The sequence below is a fragment of the Esox lucius genome, chromosome 19 (assembly GCF_011004845.1).
Source record: "Esox lucius isolate fEsoLuc1 chromosome 19, fEsoLuc1.pri, whole genome shotgun sequence".
NCBI lineage: Eukaryota > Metazoa > Chordata > Actinopteri > Esociformes > Esocidae > Esox > Esox lucius.
The window spans coordinates 44146173-44162362 of NC_047587.1; the positions used below are offsets into that span (position 1 = coordinate 44146173).

The 16190-nt window shown below is 39.8% G+C and overlaps 1 protein-coding gene across 1 annotated transcript; it reads left to right on the forward strand.

The window, feature by feature from the left end:
• Nucleotides 1-7715: 7715 nt before the first annotated feature.
• On the forward strand, nucleotides 7716-15926 carry igf2b (insulin-like growth factor 2b). Its single transcript, XM_010864269.5, has 4 exons — nucleotides 7716-7904; nucleotides 8753-8903; nucleotides 10664-10845; nucleotides 12450-15926. Exons 1-4 carry the CDS (start codon nucleotides 7830-7832, stop codon nucleotides 12684-12686), a joined length of 645 nt encoding a protein of 214 aa, XP_010862571.1. The 5' UTR covers nucleotides 7716-7829; the 3' UTR covers nucleotides 12687-15926.
• Nucleotides 15927-16190: the final 264 nt, after the last annotated feature.

The window sequence follows — 16190 nt, forward strand, 5'->3', positions numbered from 1 at the left end:
CTTTCTACCACTTGAGGGGGATGTCAGCATGGGCATATCATTCCAAATCAAGCAGCAAGTCACTCAATACTAATGACACTCCTGTAAGCGTCTAAAATGTTTACACATAAGTTGTTTATGAGATGAAGGATTGGTTTTATTCAAACCTGCCGTAGTAATGTTTTATGTTTTCATCCCATGCCCACAGATCTAGAATTTTGAAGTGAATACACACTTGTATATTTGTATATTTTTATAAGTACCTGAAACCTAGATTAATTAGTTAATATGACAAAGCAACTGCAAATCGGATTTGGTTGAAATGTACCATAATATTCTGGGCATTTAAGAAACTTCATGGGTTTTATTTTTCTAAAGATATGAGGTTAAATTGTTACACCCAACCGCAGTCTTTCTCTAATCAGTTTTTTAAGTAACATATGGTGAAAGTATGTGATCCACTTGTGTTATTATATAATTTTTTGTGTTCACCATTTCATCTTTATTTAATCAGAATCAGTCCTTTTTATCTGACGTAGTTACCAATTCCATATTGGTTTGAAGGACATCATGCGTATAGCAGAAAAACAAAATGAAAAAGGTATGAACATAAATGAACCTCAAGTTGCATTGGTTAAAGCAGGTAAGTACAATCAGGTGGATAGTTAACTACCTAACAAATGAACCTCTGAAAGCATGGATATTTAAGAAATTTGAATCAGGACTGATGAATACAGACAAGAAACCTGAGGGGTGTACTACAAAGCTAGGTAACAGGGTGAATACATTTTACCCGAGGTATGCTCTCATAGCAATTTACATTGCACTTCTAACCTGTGCTGAGTAGGTTATCTTCATGGTTAACTCGATGTTACCCAACATAAACACTGCCCCTCTGCCCACAGAAATCGACATTGATGATTGAGGCTCACTCCACAGGGCGAGGGTGTTTAGATACTAGTTTACCCCGATGATGTTCTCTAATAAAGATATAAATTCTCATCTGAGGGATTTCTGTACCTTTGCCAGCTTCTAGGGCCAGATGTCTCCAATACCACTCACTGGAGTAATGCCCTCACTGTTGAACAGAGAAGTGGGCCTTGCTTTGCAGTATTTTGCCAGCGGATATTTCATGTATTCCATAGGTGATGCTGAACATCGGAGCAAGAATACTGTATGCCGTGTAGTTCCCTGGCCATTTAAGCATTAAAAAAATCTAATACTTTGTTTTTTATGTGATAACTAGTAACTCACAAAAAAGACTGCATAGGCTATATTCAGAACACATTTTGTTCCATAGGAATCCCGAGGGTGGTTGGTGCGATTGACTGTACGCGTATTTTAATTAGAGCGTCCCTGGGAGAACATGAGGGGGGTTATGTGAATAGGAATTAATTTCACAACATTAATGTTCAGGTAATAGATCATTAAATTCATACAGGTAGCCTTACAACCTAGGTGCTTTATGGAGTAGATCTTAAATCATTAACAGTGAGTAATGTGTCAATATCAGAGATGTAGCCCATGTGTAGGCCATAATTGAATTATCTTAATTGTTTTTACATGTTTAAATAGACTGTTTTACTTGTACTTATATCTCAATCATACTAAAAATAAAAGAAGAGTCTGTACGAGAAAATAGAGAACATATGACAAGAACACTGCTCTTACGAGCCATTGTGCAATAACTCAGCTTGCATTTGGTTTAGACGAAAGTACACAAACTCTAATTAAGTTAACACCCGGTCAACTAACAAAGATCATAATCACCATCGTAATACCGTTTAATACCAATTTAGGCAATCAGAGTTTGTCAACCCTGACTTTCCTTGATAACCCAGAGTTAAACTGATTAGGTTGAACTCCCTTCGTAGTACTGCCCTCTGGTCAGTTAGATAATACCCACACAGATGAACGCAGAACACACCATGCTGGGAGGAAAGGAGATCTCAGAGGACATCAGGAAGTGGGTAGTGAGAGCACATCAGTCTATACAATTTGTACAACTATTTGATCTCCATCAGTCCACTGGAAGGCAAATAATTTACAAATGTAGAGCATTTAACTTAATACTAAGATTTCCCCAAGAGCCACAAGAAAAATAATAGCTAAATGCAAACCACAAATTAGCACCAAAAAAAATCCAGTAAATGCCAATCTAAACATTTTGGAGATTTAAAGAACCCTTGATGCATCTCATGTTACTGTATATGCTTCAACAATAAGAAATGAATCAAAATGCCCTTCATGGGAGGGTAGCTAGAAAGAAGCTTGAACCTGAAAGTTTCTGAAAGTCCATTCTCTGAACAGGTAAGTGCCAAATATAGTTTTTTGGTCACAATCAAAACTGCTATGTTTGGCTAGAACCCAACATTGCCTAATGCCAAAACAACCTTATCCCAACCGTCAAGACCGGTGGTGCGTATTTCAAGCTCAGGGGTGGCTACTTAAACCAAAGAATGGTTCAGGAGAAAGATAATGTGTTTGTTGAATTGGCCAAGTTAAATTACTGATCATAATCCAGTAGAGAGAATCTCAAAAAAGGTGTCAGAGTGATTAGTAGCTATATCAGACGTTGTTTCCACGTTATTGCTGCTAATGGAGGTGCAAACAAGCTATTGAATCAAGGGGTTCATATATTTTTTGCAAACCTGAAATCTGAGTTTTTGTTAAATAAACCACTTATATTAAATAATACAAATATCATGTTTTTCTTTGTGTCCTTTTCTTTGTGACATTTGGAATGTCTTTAATTATTTCAAAACAGTTTAGATAAAGTGTATGTATATATATATATATATATACTCACCTAAAGGATTATTAGGAACACCTGTTCAATTTCTCATTAATGCAATTATCTAATCAACCAATCACATGGCAGTTGCTTCAATGCATTTAGGGGTGTGGTCCTGGTAATGACAATCTCCTGAACTCCAAACTGAATGTCAGAATGGGAAAGAAAGTTGATTTAAGCAATTTTGAGCGTGGCATGGTTGTTGGTGCCAGACGGGCCGATCTGAGTATTTCACAATCAGTTACTGGGATTTTCACGCACAACCATTTCTAGGGTTTACAAAGAATGGTGTGAAAATGGAAAAACATCCAGTATGCGGCAGTCCTGTGGGCGAAAATGCCTTGTTGATGCTAGAGTTCAGAGGAGAATGGGCCGACTGATTCAAGCTGATAGAAGAGCAACTTTAACTGAAAAAACCACTCGTTACAACCGAGGTATGCAGCAAAGCATTTGTGAAGCCACAACACGCACAACCTTGAGGCGGATGGGCTACAACAGCAGAAGACCCCACCAGGTACCACTCATCTCCACTACAAATAGGAAAAAGAGGCTACAATTTGCACGAGCTCACCAACATTGGACAGTTGAAGACTGGAAGAATGTTGCCTGGTCTGATGAGTCTCGATTTCTGTTGAGACATTCAGATGGTAGAATGGCGTAAACAAAATGAGAACATGGATCCATCATGCCTTGTTACCACTGTGCAGGCTGGTGGTGGTGGTGTAATGCTGTGGGGGATGTTTTCCCCTTAGTGCCAATTGGGCATCGTTTAAATGCCACAGCCTACCTGAGCATTATTTCTGACCATGTTCTACGTGGCATTCTTTAAGCACGACAACAACCCAAAGCACACATTCAAATCCATAAAAGCATGGCTTCACCAGAAGATTAATGTTTTGGAATGGCCCATCCAGAGCCCAGACCTGAATCCAATTGAACATCTGTGGGGTGATCTGAATAGGGCTGTGCACAGGAGATGTCCTCGCAATCTGTAGCGCTTTTGCAAAAATATTGCCATGTCAAGATGTGCCATGCTAATAGACTCCTACCCAAAATGACTGAGTGCTGTAATAAAATCAAAAGATGCTTCAACAAAGTATTAGTTTAAGGGTGTGCACACTTATGCAACCAGGTTATTGGGGGGGGGGAAATCCTCAAAGATTTCAGTTTGTTTTTCAATTGAATTATTCACATTATAGGTCACATTAAAGGTGGAAAAGGGTTCTGACATGCTATATCTTTGTATCATTCTTTTACATCACAAGAACCTGGCATTTTAACAGGGGTGTGTACACTTTTTATATCCACTGTATACCCCAACGGCTTTACGCCAGGGGAGAGTGGAAACGTAATACCTACACTTCACTAGCATATTATCCAAAGATACACAGCGAATAGAACTACAGTGCGAGGAACTTCAACTGATCAGTGATTCAAACTGACATACAGGGGAAAAATACTGGGGCGGTGCCTCATATTACTGAAACACAGAAAATGAGATCCCTACTCTAACTAGTCTTGAAGAAGAATTCTTACCTAACTCATATCACTTGGCAAACCCTAACTGACTACACTAACTACATTATCTACACTATCTACACTATCTAACCCTATCTAATACATAAGTGTGACAACCGCCGTCTAACCTGCTACACTAATGGACTAATACAAAGAGAAATGACCTATGTGTAAGCAAATTTGTCAACTATTTCCCCTGCAGTAAGTTGTGCCATGTATGCTAAATAAAAGAATAACAAAACCACTAGAGATCAACCAAAAATATATATGTTGTAAGTGACCAAACACAACCAGAAAATCACAGAATCACCAAGATCAAAGAAAAACTACAATTCTAAAGGGAAATGTTGACAGCTCTTTTATGTGGGAGGAAAAGACAGATGATTGGCCTGGATTGGAAGGGTAACGACTGGTGAGAAAAAGGCGTCCAATCACAAAAAGGCACCTGTGGGCATTGAGTGGAATATGCACACACAAAAACCAAGGGCATGTAACATATATTTGTTTATTTTTATATTTTATACAAAAATAATGACCATCTTTAGTAGGGTCCAGTTCACATACTTTCAAGCAGCACTGTATGTATGGAACTTTTGACTCATTTTAAAATACCACACAAAAATGACCTATGAAGTATTTTGACAACAGACTTTGGTGTTGTACATGTAATGCTTTTTGTCAAGTTGCACCTGACAGCAGATGAAGAGTCAGATAGCACTTTCCAAACCTAACCTCTGCTTTCGTATGAAAGAGAGAGAGAGAATGTTTTTCTGCTTCCAGTAAATACCTTAAAAAAAGAATTGCCAATCCCTTATCTTGAATATATTTCAAAAGATTGGATAGGGGAAAGTAAAGGTTCCACCACCTTCCACTACTCCAGTTTAGGTCAGATTAGTGATTTACTTCAAGACAAGTAGGAAAACACGATGCATGTTGAAATAGTCCGTACTAAAGTTAACAGGCTTGTGCAGATGGAACACTAGAAACACCAATGTTTTGTTGGGAGTGCTTGGCATGGCCACCAGGTGTCAGTAATGGCAAGGCTCTCAGTAGATTTGAAACCAATCCTTTTCAGGAATCATCTGACTCATTGTTTTCATATCTCAATGTTCAAATGTACATTTGGTAATCAAAATGATGTGTGTTTGAACCCCAGAACCAGCAATATAAAAAATGCAACACAACCTTGGACTTCGGAGGAATTCAATCAAATCAGTTGCCTATTTTGGCAATCAGTATTAGCCACTAAGGGCATCCTCCATCTATCTATATCTATCTGTCTCTCGTTAGGGAATTTTTACCCTGTACGCCACATCCTCACAAATGGCACCAATGATCAAACATCAAAATATGATGCAACAACCTTGTGACTTCATAGCCATATTTGTACATGACTTTGAAGGACATAATTTGTGACGTTATCTTTTCAATAAACCAACTACTGAAATAGTTGTTTCATACATATTATTGTAAACTGGTGTACTGTTACAGTGTACTGTAAACTGATCTACTGAAATGATTATGACTATCACAATCAAATCAATAAATGTTTTACTGAAATATTATTGGAAAATAATTTATGCAAATGTATTAGGCATGTGTGGTATAACATGCAAATTGTTGACAATGATGCCTCTATAACACTACAATTGCCAAGAATGTTTTCAGTTTTGAAATATATATTTTACACTAAAGAATTACTGAAGAAAAATCATATACCACAAAACATTTAAAAAAGATTGTGAGGATTTCATAGAGCCAAAATGGTCACAATGACTGTAGTTTGTGCATATTTAAAGACTAACTAACACTGGTAGCTCTAGGCTTACTGTAGTATAAGCAGTCGACAGCATACACATTTAGGAGTGGGAGTCAGAGGTTTAGGGGTTAGTCAGTTGTATATTCCATTTAATTTGTCTAATTTAATAGTCTAGCTAGGCATTACTTTAGAAGAAGGATGGTGAATCATAAATATATTTTCCCAGTCGCAAAATAGCTTGTCCACGATTGCCATATCTACACATTCCCCAAATAACCTGCCATAGCTCGCTGATAGCTACAAGAGGGTAACCTACACATTATGAAAATCAACTTATGAAAAACTAGTTAAATACGATTTTGAAAAAAAGGACTGTTTACCCCATTTAGCCTCATTTAAGTTTGTTCAAAAAGGTTTCTCTACCAGATGGAAAAAATGCATAGATTTGCATGACATTTGCTCCAATTACCAAGGAAACCAAGCTCTTGGCTGACAACAGCTCACAAACTCCAATATTGTGCTTATATAACACAGAACTATGTGTGCAATATGGGTGTGTGAAATTAGTTTAGGCGCCATTAGTTGATTCAGTATATATATATATATATATATGTGTGTGTGTGTGTGTGTTAATTTAGTATGCTATTTTTAAATGTACTCCTGAATCAATCAATATAATTTATGACTGATAACAATTTATGACTTTTATAATGATTTTTTATGACCTTGTTACAGAATGCCAGTCTTCCTATGTTGATTATGAGGAATAATTAGATTAACATTGTTAGACAGGCACTGAACACTGGTTTGTTTTATTGATACACAGAAGTAATTAAAGACTAATTTCAAGATAGACTGAAGCACTAGGCACGAATGGTTTATTTCTCTTGTAATTAAATTGATGTTTTCAGATGGAATACTCAATAAATTGCTAAGGGGAATCTCTTTCGATTTAATAATACATTTTCCAAACATTGTGTTCTTCCTCTGATAATACAAATTATGTATTTAAATTAATTTAAATGTAATACATTTACATTTTTTATTTATTATTTCAGTAAATTGAGCAAAATGTGCAGATCAAATCTTTCTTCCACAACATATACAGCCATACATAGTTTTGTCGTAGGCTCACATATCAAAGTCCACTGTCAATTTGCAGAGAGCTGTGTCTCTGTCTGCCATTTTTCTGGCTTCTACAACACTAGCCAACGGCTCCCACTGTGTCAATGTCAATGCGATGTCACAAACTAAGCCAAATTACTTGTTGGCAGCAGCCCTCCATTGAAATAAACTAGCGCTGTTGAAATCTGCTGTCTCGTGTGACTGCGGTATTGTGTTCAGCTGGTAGGATATTGGAATTTGAATATTTTACATCTATTGCCGCTTGGCGTTTACGTAGGATATAAGAGGCTTGAAAACCTTTGCATTGTAGCCTACTCCAGACGTAATTCTTGAAAATTACTTTTTTTCTCCATTTAGGGCAGTCGACTCACTCACGCACACAAGACTTTTTCTCTCGCACTTTTCCGAGCGTCGTTGTGCACTTTTATCCCAGCGAGCCCTCCAATCGTCGGTTCAGACATGCGCGAGGAGGGGGCAATGGAGAAGGGGCGTGTTTGGTATATAATACGTCTCCCTGAGAACTTTTGCCTGTCGCCTTGTCTTTGGGACAGCCTCTCACTCAACGTCTTTATCGCCTTCACCAACTGGGAAACTAACTCACCTGCAAAATATCCAACCAAATAACGCTCAACATTAGACTACTGCCAACTGACAATGGAAACCCAGCAAAGACACGGACACCCCTCAGTCTGCCACACCTGCCGGAGAATGGAAAACACAAGAATGAAGGTAATTTATGGAGACCTCACATTCTTGCTCTTCTGATTTTTTTTGCACGTTAAACAAGACCGTTTCTCCATTGAAAAGACATCCGTTGTCGAATACGTCGGCCGGCAAACACGGTCTATGCTTTTATGCAAAAAGCTTTACTCTCCATTTTGGAGTGGACACTTTCAGAACACAGACATATAACTTAATAGAACATAAAACATGAATGTTTTTTTCTCGCATTTAGTTACTATCGGCTACAATAGCGTAACTTTTTAGATCCGTTCACTGTTCTCATCTTCACTCACGTATTTTTGTGCGTCCCTTCTCTGAACTCTGGACTAACAGGAGATACATTGAAGGCCGCTAGGAGGCGAGAGTCCAGCGGGACATAGAGCTCTGTCTGCTCCTTACCAGAGGGGAGAGCTAGGGAAAATAATGTGCTGAGTATGAGGATTAAGATAGTTGACTATTGAAGTCGTGCAACTTGTTGAGCACGTTGTGCAAGAGTGCTGCAGCAGAGATATGGTCATTTTCCTTTGGAATAAGCAACTCCTTGAGGTGCAATAGGGCGCTAACAGCTGGTGACTGGAAGATACACCTTCAGTGCCCATGTTGTTTCTTGTGCAAGCTAACTTTTAACAACCAGAAAATCCCACGTATCATATTAAATCGTTTTTAATAGATTTTTTACGCCTTGTGTAATTTGTGTGGGTGGTTAACGTATGATATTGATTTCTGACTTTGGAGCCGTTATTCCGTTTTTCGATATTTAAGAAGTCAAGAAAGGCACCAATAATTAACAATTCCCGTTTCACGTAGGCAGTGTTCCTTTTATTGTTGCCTATGTAAACATATTCCCTCCTCAGGTCAAGAAGATGTCTTCGTCCAGTCGAGTGCTGGTCATTGCGCTCGCAGTGACTCTGTACATAGTTGAAGTGGCCTCGGCAGAAACACTATGTGGAGGAGAATTGGTGGACGCGCTGCAGTTCGTCTGTGAAGATAGAGGATTCTATTTCAGTAGGTTTCCCTTCTTCCCATGTTAACCTTGATCCAATATTGTTTTCAATTCCTTTAGGGGGGCTTCCAAACAGAAAAATTGTCTCCCGCTGGCTATTCTTTTTCGCGCGTGCATGTTTGTGTCTGTCAGTGTGTGGTATACGCATATGTTTGTTCGCTTTCTCTTTCTTTGTTAAACAAGCACGCACGCACAGCTTATTATAGCCAGCTGTACATCGCTGTTATGTGTCTGAAGACGCAAGCCTTTGCGATACTGCTGAGTGGACGCATTCTGCCGCTATAGCCTACCTCTGATTGCATATGAAAGGGCGGCGCGTAGAGACACACACGACTCAATGTGACACAATGGGCCCCTTGTTTACCAGCGCATTCCACTGGGGAATGTAATAGCACCCAAGAGGCATACCAGTCACCTCACCACGAATGTTCCCAGACTGCACTACACTGCGTTTGATCTAGATCTGAATGATTCAATTATTTCATTGAGCATGGATTATTAGCCTACTGGTCTATTAAGATTAAGATTGGTATATTAAGAGTTTTTACACTTTGATTGGACTTAAGGTATCTATAGCATAGTTACATCCATGGGATTTTATAAACAGTTGATCAAAATTAATTACATTTTAACCATGTAGTATTTACTGTTGAACAAATAGAGTTCTCTTTGCTCCTTCTCCCTTTGATATACACAGCAAAAAACAAAAGGTGAACAAAACTTTTTAAACATTTGCCATCCCACCCACTGGCATTGACAAACAGTTCGCTCCTTTGTGCTCCTGCTTGCCACGGAAGCCCTCTCCACCCTAGGTCATTATCCAATTTAGGCCAACATGGATGCCCCCCCCCCCCCAACATCCACCCTCTGGTTCACCCTTTCTTTCTACTCTTTTCCTGCAATCAAATACGGCCCTGGCCTCTCCTGAGGTTTCACCAACATTGTGTGTATGCAGTAAAGGACTTCAAACAAGGCCGTATTGATCGTACATAATACCCCCCCTATGCTATATCTTACTTAACCCATCACCAATCCCTCTCCCTCTCTTTTTCATACCCCCTTTTTTTCTCTTGTATCTCATACCTCAGTCTCCTATGTCTTCTCTTTAAGTCCATTTTGGTTTGCGTCCCCTTGATTTATCAATCTCACACAGCCTTTTTTTATATTTTTATACCTCCTATGTTTATTCCTCTATAGTCTTTATTTCTTGATGCTGTTCCTTACTTCTGTTCCTGTTCCTCTCTATTAGCCCTCCCTTCCTTTCTGTCTTTCAGATATCTGCAACATCTGTACTGACTTGGCAAGGACAAGGTCAAAGGATAGCGTCCATTTTGCAGGGTTTAGTCCCCTAAAGTTTAGTCCCCTTCGTAGAGTACTTGGCTGTGAGTGATTGTCCCCACTGTGTCCTGACTCTGTGTTTAGTTATTTGTGTCTGTGCTTGGATGTCTCTCTCTGTATTGTGTTGTATCGGCAGTCTCCAGTGTGTGAGGAGTGTTTACTTAGCTAGGTATTTACCAACTGAAAGGCTTTTGATACGTTCGATACGTTAACAAGATTTGCATTTCCAGAAACAATCGTACCAACCATCAAATAACTTCTGTCACAGCTGGCCTCAGACAGTCTTTAATTTTGTTTGGTCAAAGTAAATCTGGACATAATGGATTTTGACAAAATTCCAATTCTGCTTTCCTAATCTGCTATTAATTCCTTTAGGCCGTGTCTCTCCTCTACTTATGACCTCTTTCTTGCCCCCCCTACGCAGGTAGGCCAACCAGCAGATCCAATAGCAGACGTCCCCAAAACCGTGGGATCGTGGAGGAGTGCTGCTTCCGTAGCTGTGACCTTAACCTGTTGGAGCAGTATTGTGCCAAACCTGCCAAGTCAGAGAGGGACGTGTCGGCCACATCTTTACAGGCCATACCCATGATGCCAGCACTGAGACCGGTATGTAAACAACCTCTCTGCTAGGAAAACTAGGAAACAAGACCAGAAACTCTCCTTCGACCTTAACCTGTCCTTGTGTGTCCTTATCTGTCCCTTCATCTCAGTCCCCTTTGTTCCATTGCGTGCTGAACCCGTATGCTCCCGTCTGTGGGAGTGGTGATAAAGCCATCTGATGGCTGTTATCTTGTGAAAAGCAAGTATCTCTTTACCAAGACTGCTGACCGTTGTGGAAAAAGATAGAGCTAAAGAATAAATGTGTGTACATTGTTGCAGGGTCAACTTCAGGTGTGTGTTTGTGTGCCTGTTTGGGTTAAGCTCACAGCTGGTGAGAAATTGGGCAGATAAGAAAATGTTTTTGTGCCACGTTACACTTGAATGTTTAATGTCAGGCTCAACCGGCGTCCTTCAAAAACTACCAAAACAAAAGAACATCAAGTTCCTTCTTTGAAAGTTTGGAGCGGGACTCGATTAGTCACGGAACACTAGATGTTCCCAAACTTGCATATATTTGGCACCCGCAGACGAAACAGCACCAGCTACCTTGCCCTGAGAAACAATTTGCTGTGAATCATACGCTGCAGGCGTGCACGTGAAAAACAATTCAAACAAAGCTGCAGGCTTTTTCACTCTCAATAAAAACAGCCGAATCTGTGGACTGCAATCCAAATTTCTTACGTCTTCCACCACATCTTGTGTTCTTTTACAACTATCTCCTTGATACCCTGGTGGATAGATATTGCGCAGTTATGACTTTCATCTGCTATTTAATGTTAAGATCAGTTGTGAAAGATGGAGAAGGTAATAAGACTTTTTAGGACTGCAAATGACTACGCATAATTACGATTACCAGAGACATTTGAGTGACTTTCTGTAAGACTATTTAGGACTATGTTTATAGCTGTTAAAGACTAATGGTACACTAGGTGTTGTAAGTGCGAGGGGAATATGTTTAGACACATCCCCAGTCATGTCCTGGCAGTAAGACAAGTTGGGCTGAAGGGCTGCAAACCATGGATCTCTCTCTCTCTCTCTCGGCTGGGATGTGGATTAAGAAGAAATAGTTTTGTGCGTTTATGTGTTTGTTAGTGTGAAAGTGTCTCTCTTTCTCCTGAGTACTCTCAAAGTGGCAGGACCAAAACAAGCCATTCAGTAAGAGTACTTGTTGCACATAAATTCTGCCCCCCATTCCCTATGTCTGTATCTTCGTGTCTTTCACATGCAAACACACACACAAATAATCCCCCTGTCTTGTGAAAGCAGTCTCACTGATTTAAGGAGTTGGCCAGCTATTTTTTTTACAGAATGTGTTTACTGCAAAGATAGGTGTATGTGTTTGTTTTGTGTGCCTGTGGGGGGGTGGGTTAGCTAAAGCATAATTTAGCAAACAATGAATGTCTGGTTGCTAGTATGCATCGAGGGAGTCTCCCGCATTCCCTTAGACATCGTGATGAGGGGGCGGAGCCTTGCTGTTGACAACTTTTTGTAGGGGTTGTGGTTTAGAAACTAGCTGTTGTAATCGGAATCGGCAGTGACCTTCAATTAATTGTGGCCACTGACACACCTTTTAACTCCATTCTCTCTTTTTTTCCTCTATGACTCCACAGGATGCCCAGAGAAAGCATGTGATTATGAAGTATACCAAATATGAGGTGTGGCAAAGGAAGGCTGCTCAGCGACTCCGGAGGGGCGTCCCGGCCATCCTTAGGGCCCGAAAGTTTCGGAGGGAGGCGGAGAAGATCAAGGCTCGGGAACAGGCAATGTTCCACCGGCCATTGATCACCCTGCCCAGCAAGCTTCCCCCAGTCCTGCACCCCACAGACAACTACGTCAGCCACAACTGAGCTTTCCCACCAGCACCCCAGCCCCCACATCGCAAGCCCTTTGCACAGACAACGAGTTTGGAGGGAGATGGAAAAAAAAGACTAGGGGATTATAGCTTTGTCTCTGACGTCATTTCTGTGGCAAGTCCTCGATTGGCCTCTCTCCTAACCAACCAGCCCACCCCCAAGCCTCTCCGAGCCCACCAACCAACCTACCCCAACCTCTATCCCCATTAACTACTTATTGACCCCCTGCCCTGAACCACCCTAGCCCCCCCCCCCCTCACCCAGACACTCAAACATACATTCACATTCTTCCTGTTCCGATTCTCTTTTTTCTCTCTCGCTTTCTCCCTCTTTCATTTATAGACACAAAAGGCACCAATGCAAATGATAAGCAAATAGTTAACAATTAGGCTGAATACAATTCAGGTAGATCCTAAAAGAGAAAGGAAGAAAGAAAAAAGAAAATAAGAGCTTGATGGCTTGCAAGTGTCAAGAGGACAGCCGATGGAATGTTTTTTGTCCTTGTGGAAGACAACAAAAAGTGAAGAAACGGTTTGCATGAAAGATTCCATTCTACAACGCTTTACTGAGGCAGAAAAATAATATATCTGTTAGTGCTTTTTCTTATTAGATTGCACCTCTAACTATAAAGGGACTCCCACATTGTAAGGAATTATTTTATGAAACTAGATTCCTGTTCCAGCACCTTTTTATCACAAACAAAAAGCAGAAGAAGTCTGCAAAATTGCACATCGCCACGGATTACGTCAAAGTAAAGAAAAAAGGCACTATTTTTTTATGAACAATGATCGTGTAGCTTAAAAAAATGTCATGGTGCTAGCTTTGGGAATGGACTCAAAGAAGAAGAGGTTGAACGCACGTTTTTTTTCTCCTTTGAATAAATATTAAAACTTTCCGTTTTAAGGAAAGTGTGACTTTAAAAAGGAGAATAAAGCAAGGGGAGTACCTGGCTGTGTCAGAGTTAAAGGGGGATATGTCACTGAGAAGAGCCGTAGAGTGCATCACCGTCATAGCTAACAGCGTGTGCTAGCAGTCAACGCTAACTGCTCACCGGATGAAGTGGAATGGGGCACATGAGACCCACTCCTTGCTCCTACTCCGATGGTCCCAGTGCCCTAGGAAAAGGAGGAGCAGTGTGGGGACAAAAACAGGACAATTTGAACCGCCTGGATTAATAAAGTACTTTGACTTCCTTTTCCGGGACAGTACTTCCTGTTTTGTCATGGCTTTGTAGAACTTTGGGCCTGCTCTTGCAGGAAGTGACATGTTAACATGGACACAGAACGAGTGGGATAATTATTATATATATATATTTTTTTTTTATCATTTCTTTTTTTTTTTCATATCCGTGTTTTAAGGAGAACAAAGGAAAAGCCTGTCAGTTTCTGGTACCGTGACATTCCTGTTTTTAGTGAGATAGAATTTTTTTGGTTTTATTGTTTTTTTCCATGGTTGTTATAATATTATGATACCGTTTTTAAGAAAGGCACAAATTTCAATTCAAAGGGAAAAAACAGCAATAATGTCAACTAACATTTTATTTTTATTGTATATCAGTAGTATTCACATGCTTTTGCCTGAAAACAAATACTTGAATATATATATATATATATATATATATATATAATTAGTTTCCAGGGACGTTGTGTTATTTTCTTTAGTCTGAGCTGTATCTTGCGTAATGAGCCGCCAAGCTTTTTTGTTTGTTTGTTGAAATACAATTAAGGGCACTGTATAAAGGCATTATTTATTTTGTTATAAAAATATATATGAAAAATTGGTCCAAATAATATACAAAGCACTGATGCTCAACTGACAGATTTATTTTGTATGATCTTTTTTTCCCATTCGACTTGTAACTGCTTTTTGTAGATGCTTTGTACCAAAAATATTTCTTTTCTTTTTTTGGGGGTTTGCCACAGAATTACTTTAAATTAGTATTTTAAAGCAAAATAGTCTGGATTGCTTAGACATGTCATGTCACAGAAATAGGCACATACTCTGACTACACTGGTCGGCCTGGACATTTAGAAGTCTGGACAGGCTGACTTTGATAAAGGACCATGTCCTGACCTGATGAGCAATCAGTTACACATCACACATTGATTGTACTCAACCCACTGTTTTTAAACCACTTTAGTATTGCTGGCGGGGGAATTATTCTGCATTTACATTTTCTTTTGTCTCTTTATCAATGTGCATGATGGCCAATCATGATGTATAAAGAGCCTTTACATTAATATCTGGTGCCATTTATAGTATGAAAAGCTGGACCTGTTGCCATAATTGTTTGGGAGATGTCTGTTCTGATTCGTTGTTGGGACTGACAAGCTTCCTTCCTGTCTTCCAAGTCCAGAGTCTGGTTAACTTGCATGTGACAATGATTAGTCTGTCAGTGTGGTGTGCTCTCTGGGAGGTGATCTCGTAACTGTGTCATCCCCATTGAAGTCACTATGATGTTTGACCCAGAGCTCTCATGCTCTTTCAGTCCCTCTCCTTCAACAACATGCCACAGACTTTCTTTCAATCTGTCTGCCTTTTGCCATTAGAAAAGGGGCAGTCCCTCCACATTAAACCCTCTCCATGATCAATCGTCAACATGTAATCGATCAAGGGCTACCATACTGAACCATTTTTGAAGCAGTTGAACTACTCAGGAAAATCTATGGTTTCTAAAGAGGGAGATGTGAAGCTGTTGTTAAGTAGATGGGATGAATTAGTATGGCGGGACTGGGGCAACAAGGAGTGGCTACCTGTTTCTGGTTGCAAGTGACAGCTGTATTCCAGGTGACATGCAACTGGGTCCAGTGTACTATTAGTAGGGCCAGGCATTTCGGTTGTTTCGTCAAATGATTCTGCATAACAACCAAAACACCAGCACCTAATGATAGACTCCTTGGAAGTCTGTGCTACATGTTTTAGTTGCCTTTGATATGATATGAATAGATTACTTTATGGATACTTGTCCCAATGGGGCAGAGGTGAATTGAGCCAACTCTGAATATCCTTTCCTGTCCCCTCATTTAAGAGGGCCCTGACCTACCGTACAACCTATATGACCCCCATGCCTATATGTCCTGTCTTTGATTCTATAGTCTACTTCAGTTGTGTAACAAAGCAGTGCAATTATCATTAGATTTCCCAGACGGTTATCTATCTCTTTTTTCCAGACAGTAAAAATGACAAGGTTTATTTTATTTTAAATGATTTTTCTGCTAGGACTGCATTCACAATTTTTTTGTTCAAGAAGGCTACTCTTGTGTTCTTTTGAATGGCGTGAAAGAAAACCACTTCTTTTGCGCTTGATATGAAGGGATCTCTTGCCGAGCCTCGGCTACATTTTGTTTTGTGTCAGTAACCCGCTCAGCCTGTGTGTATTTTATTGATTTAACCTCTGCACGCTAGAACGTCCGAAATGCACAATTCATGTACTTTCATTTTTAATATCAATAAAAGAAAAAACATTTTATCAAACATCTGGAATCTGTTATGTTTCTT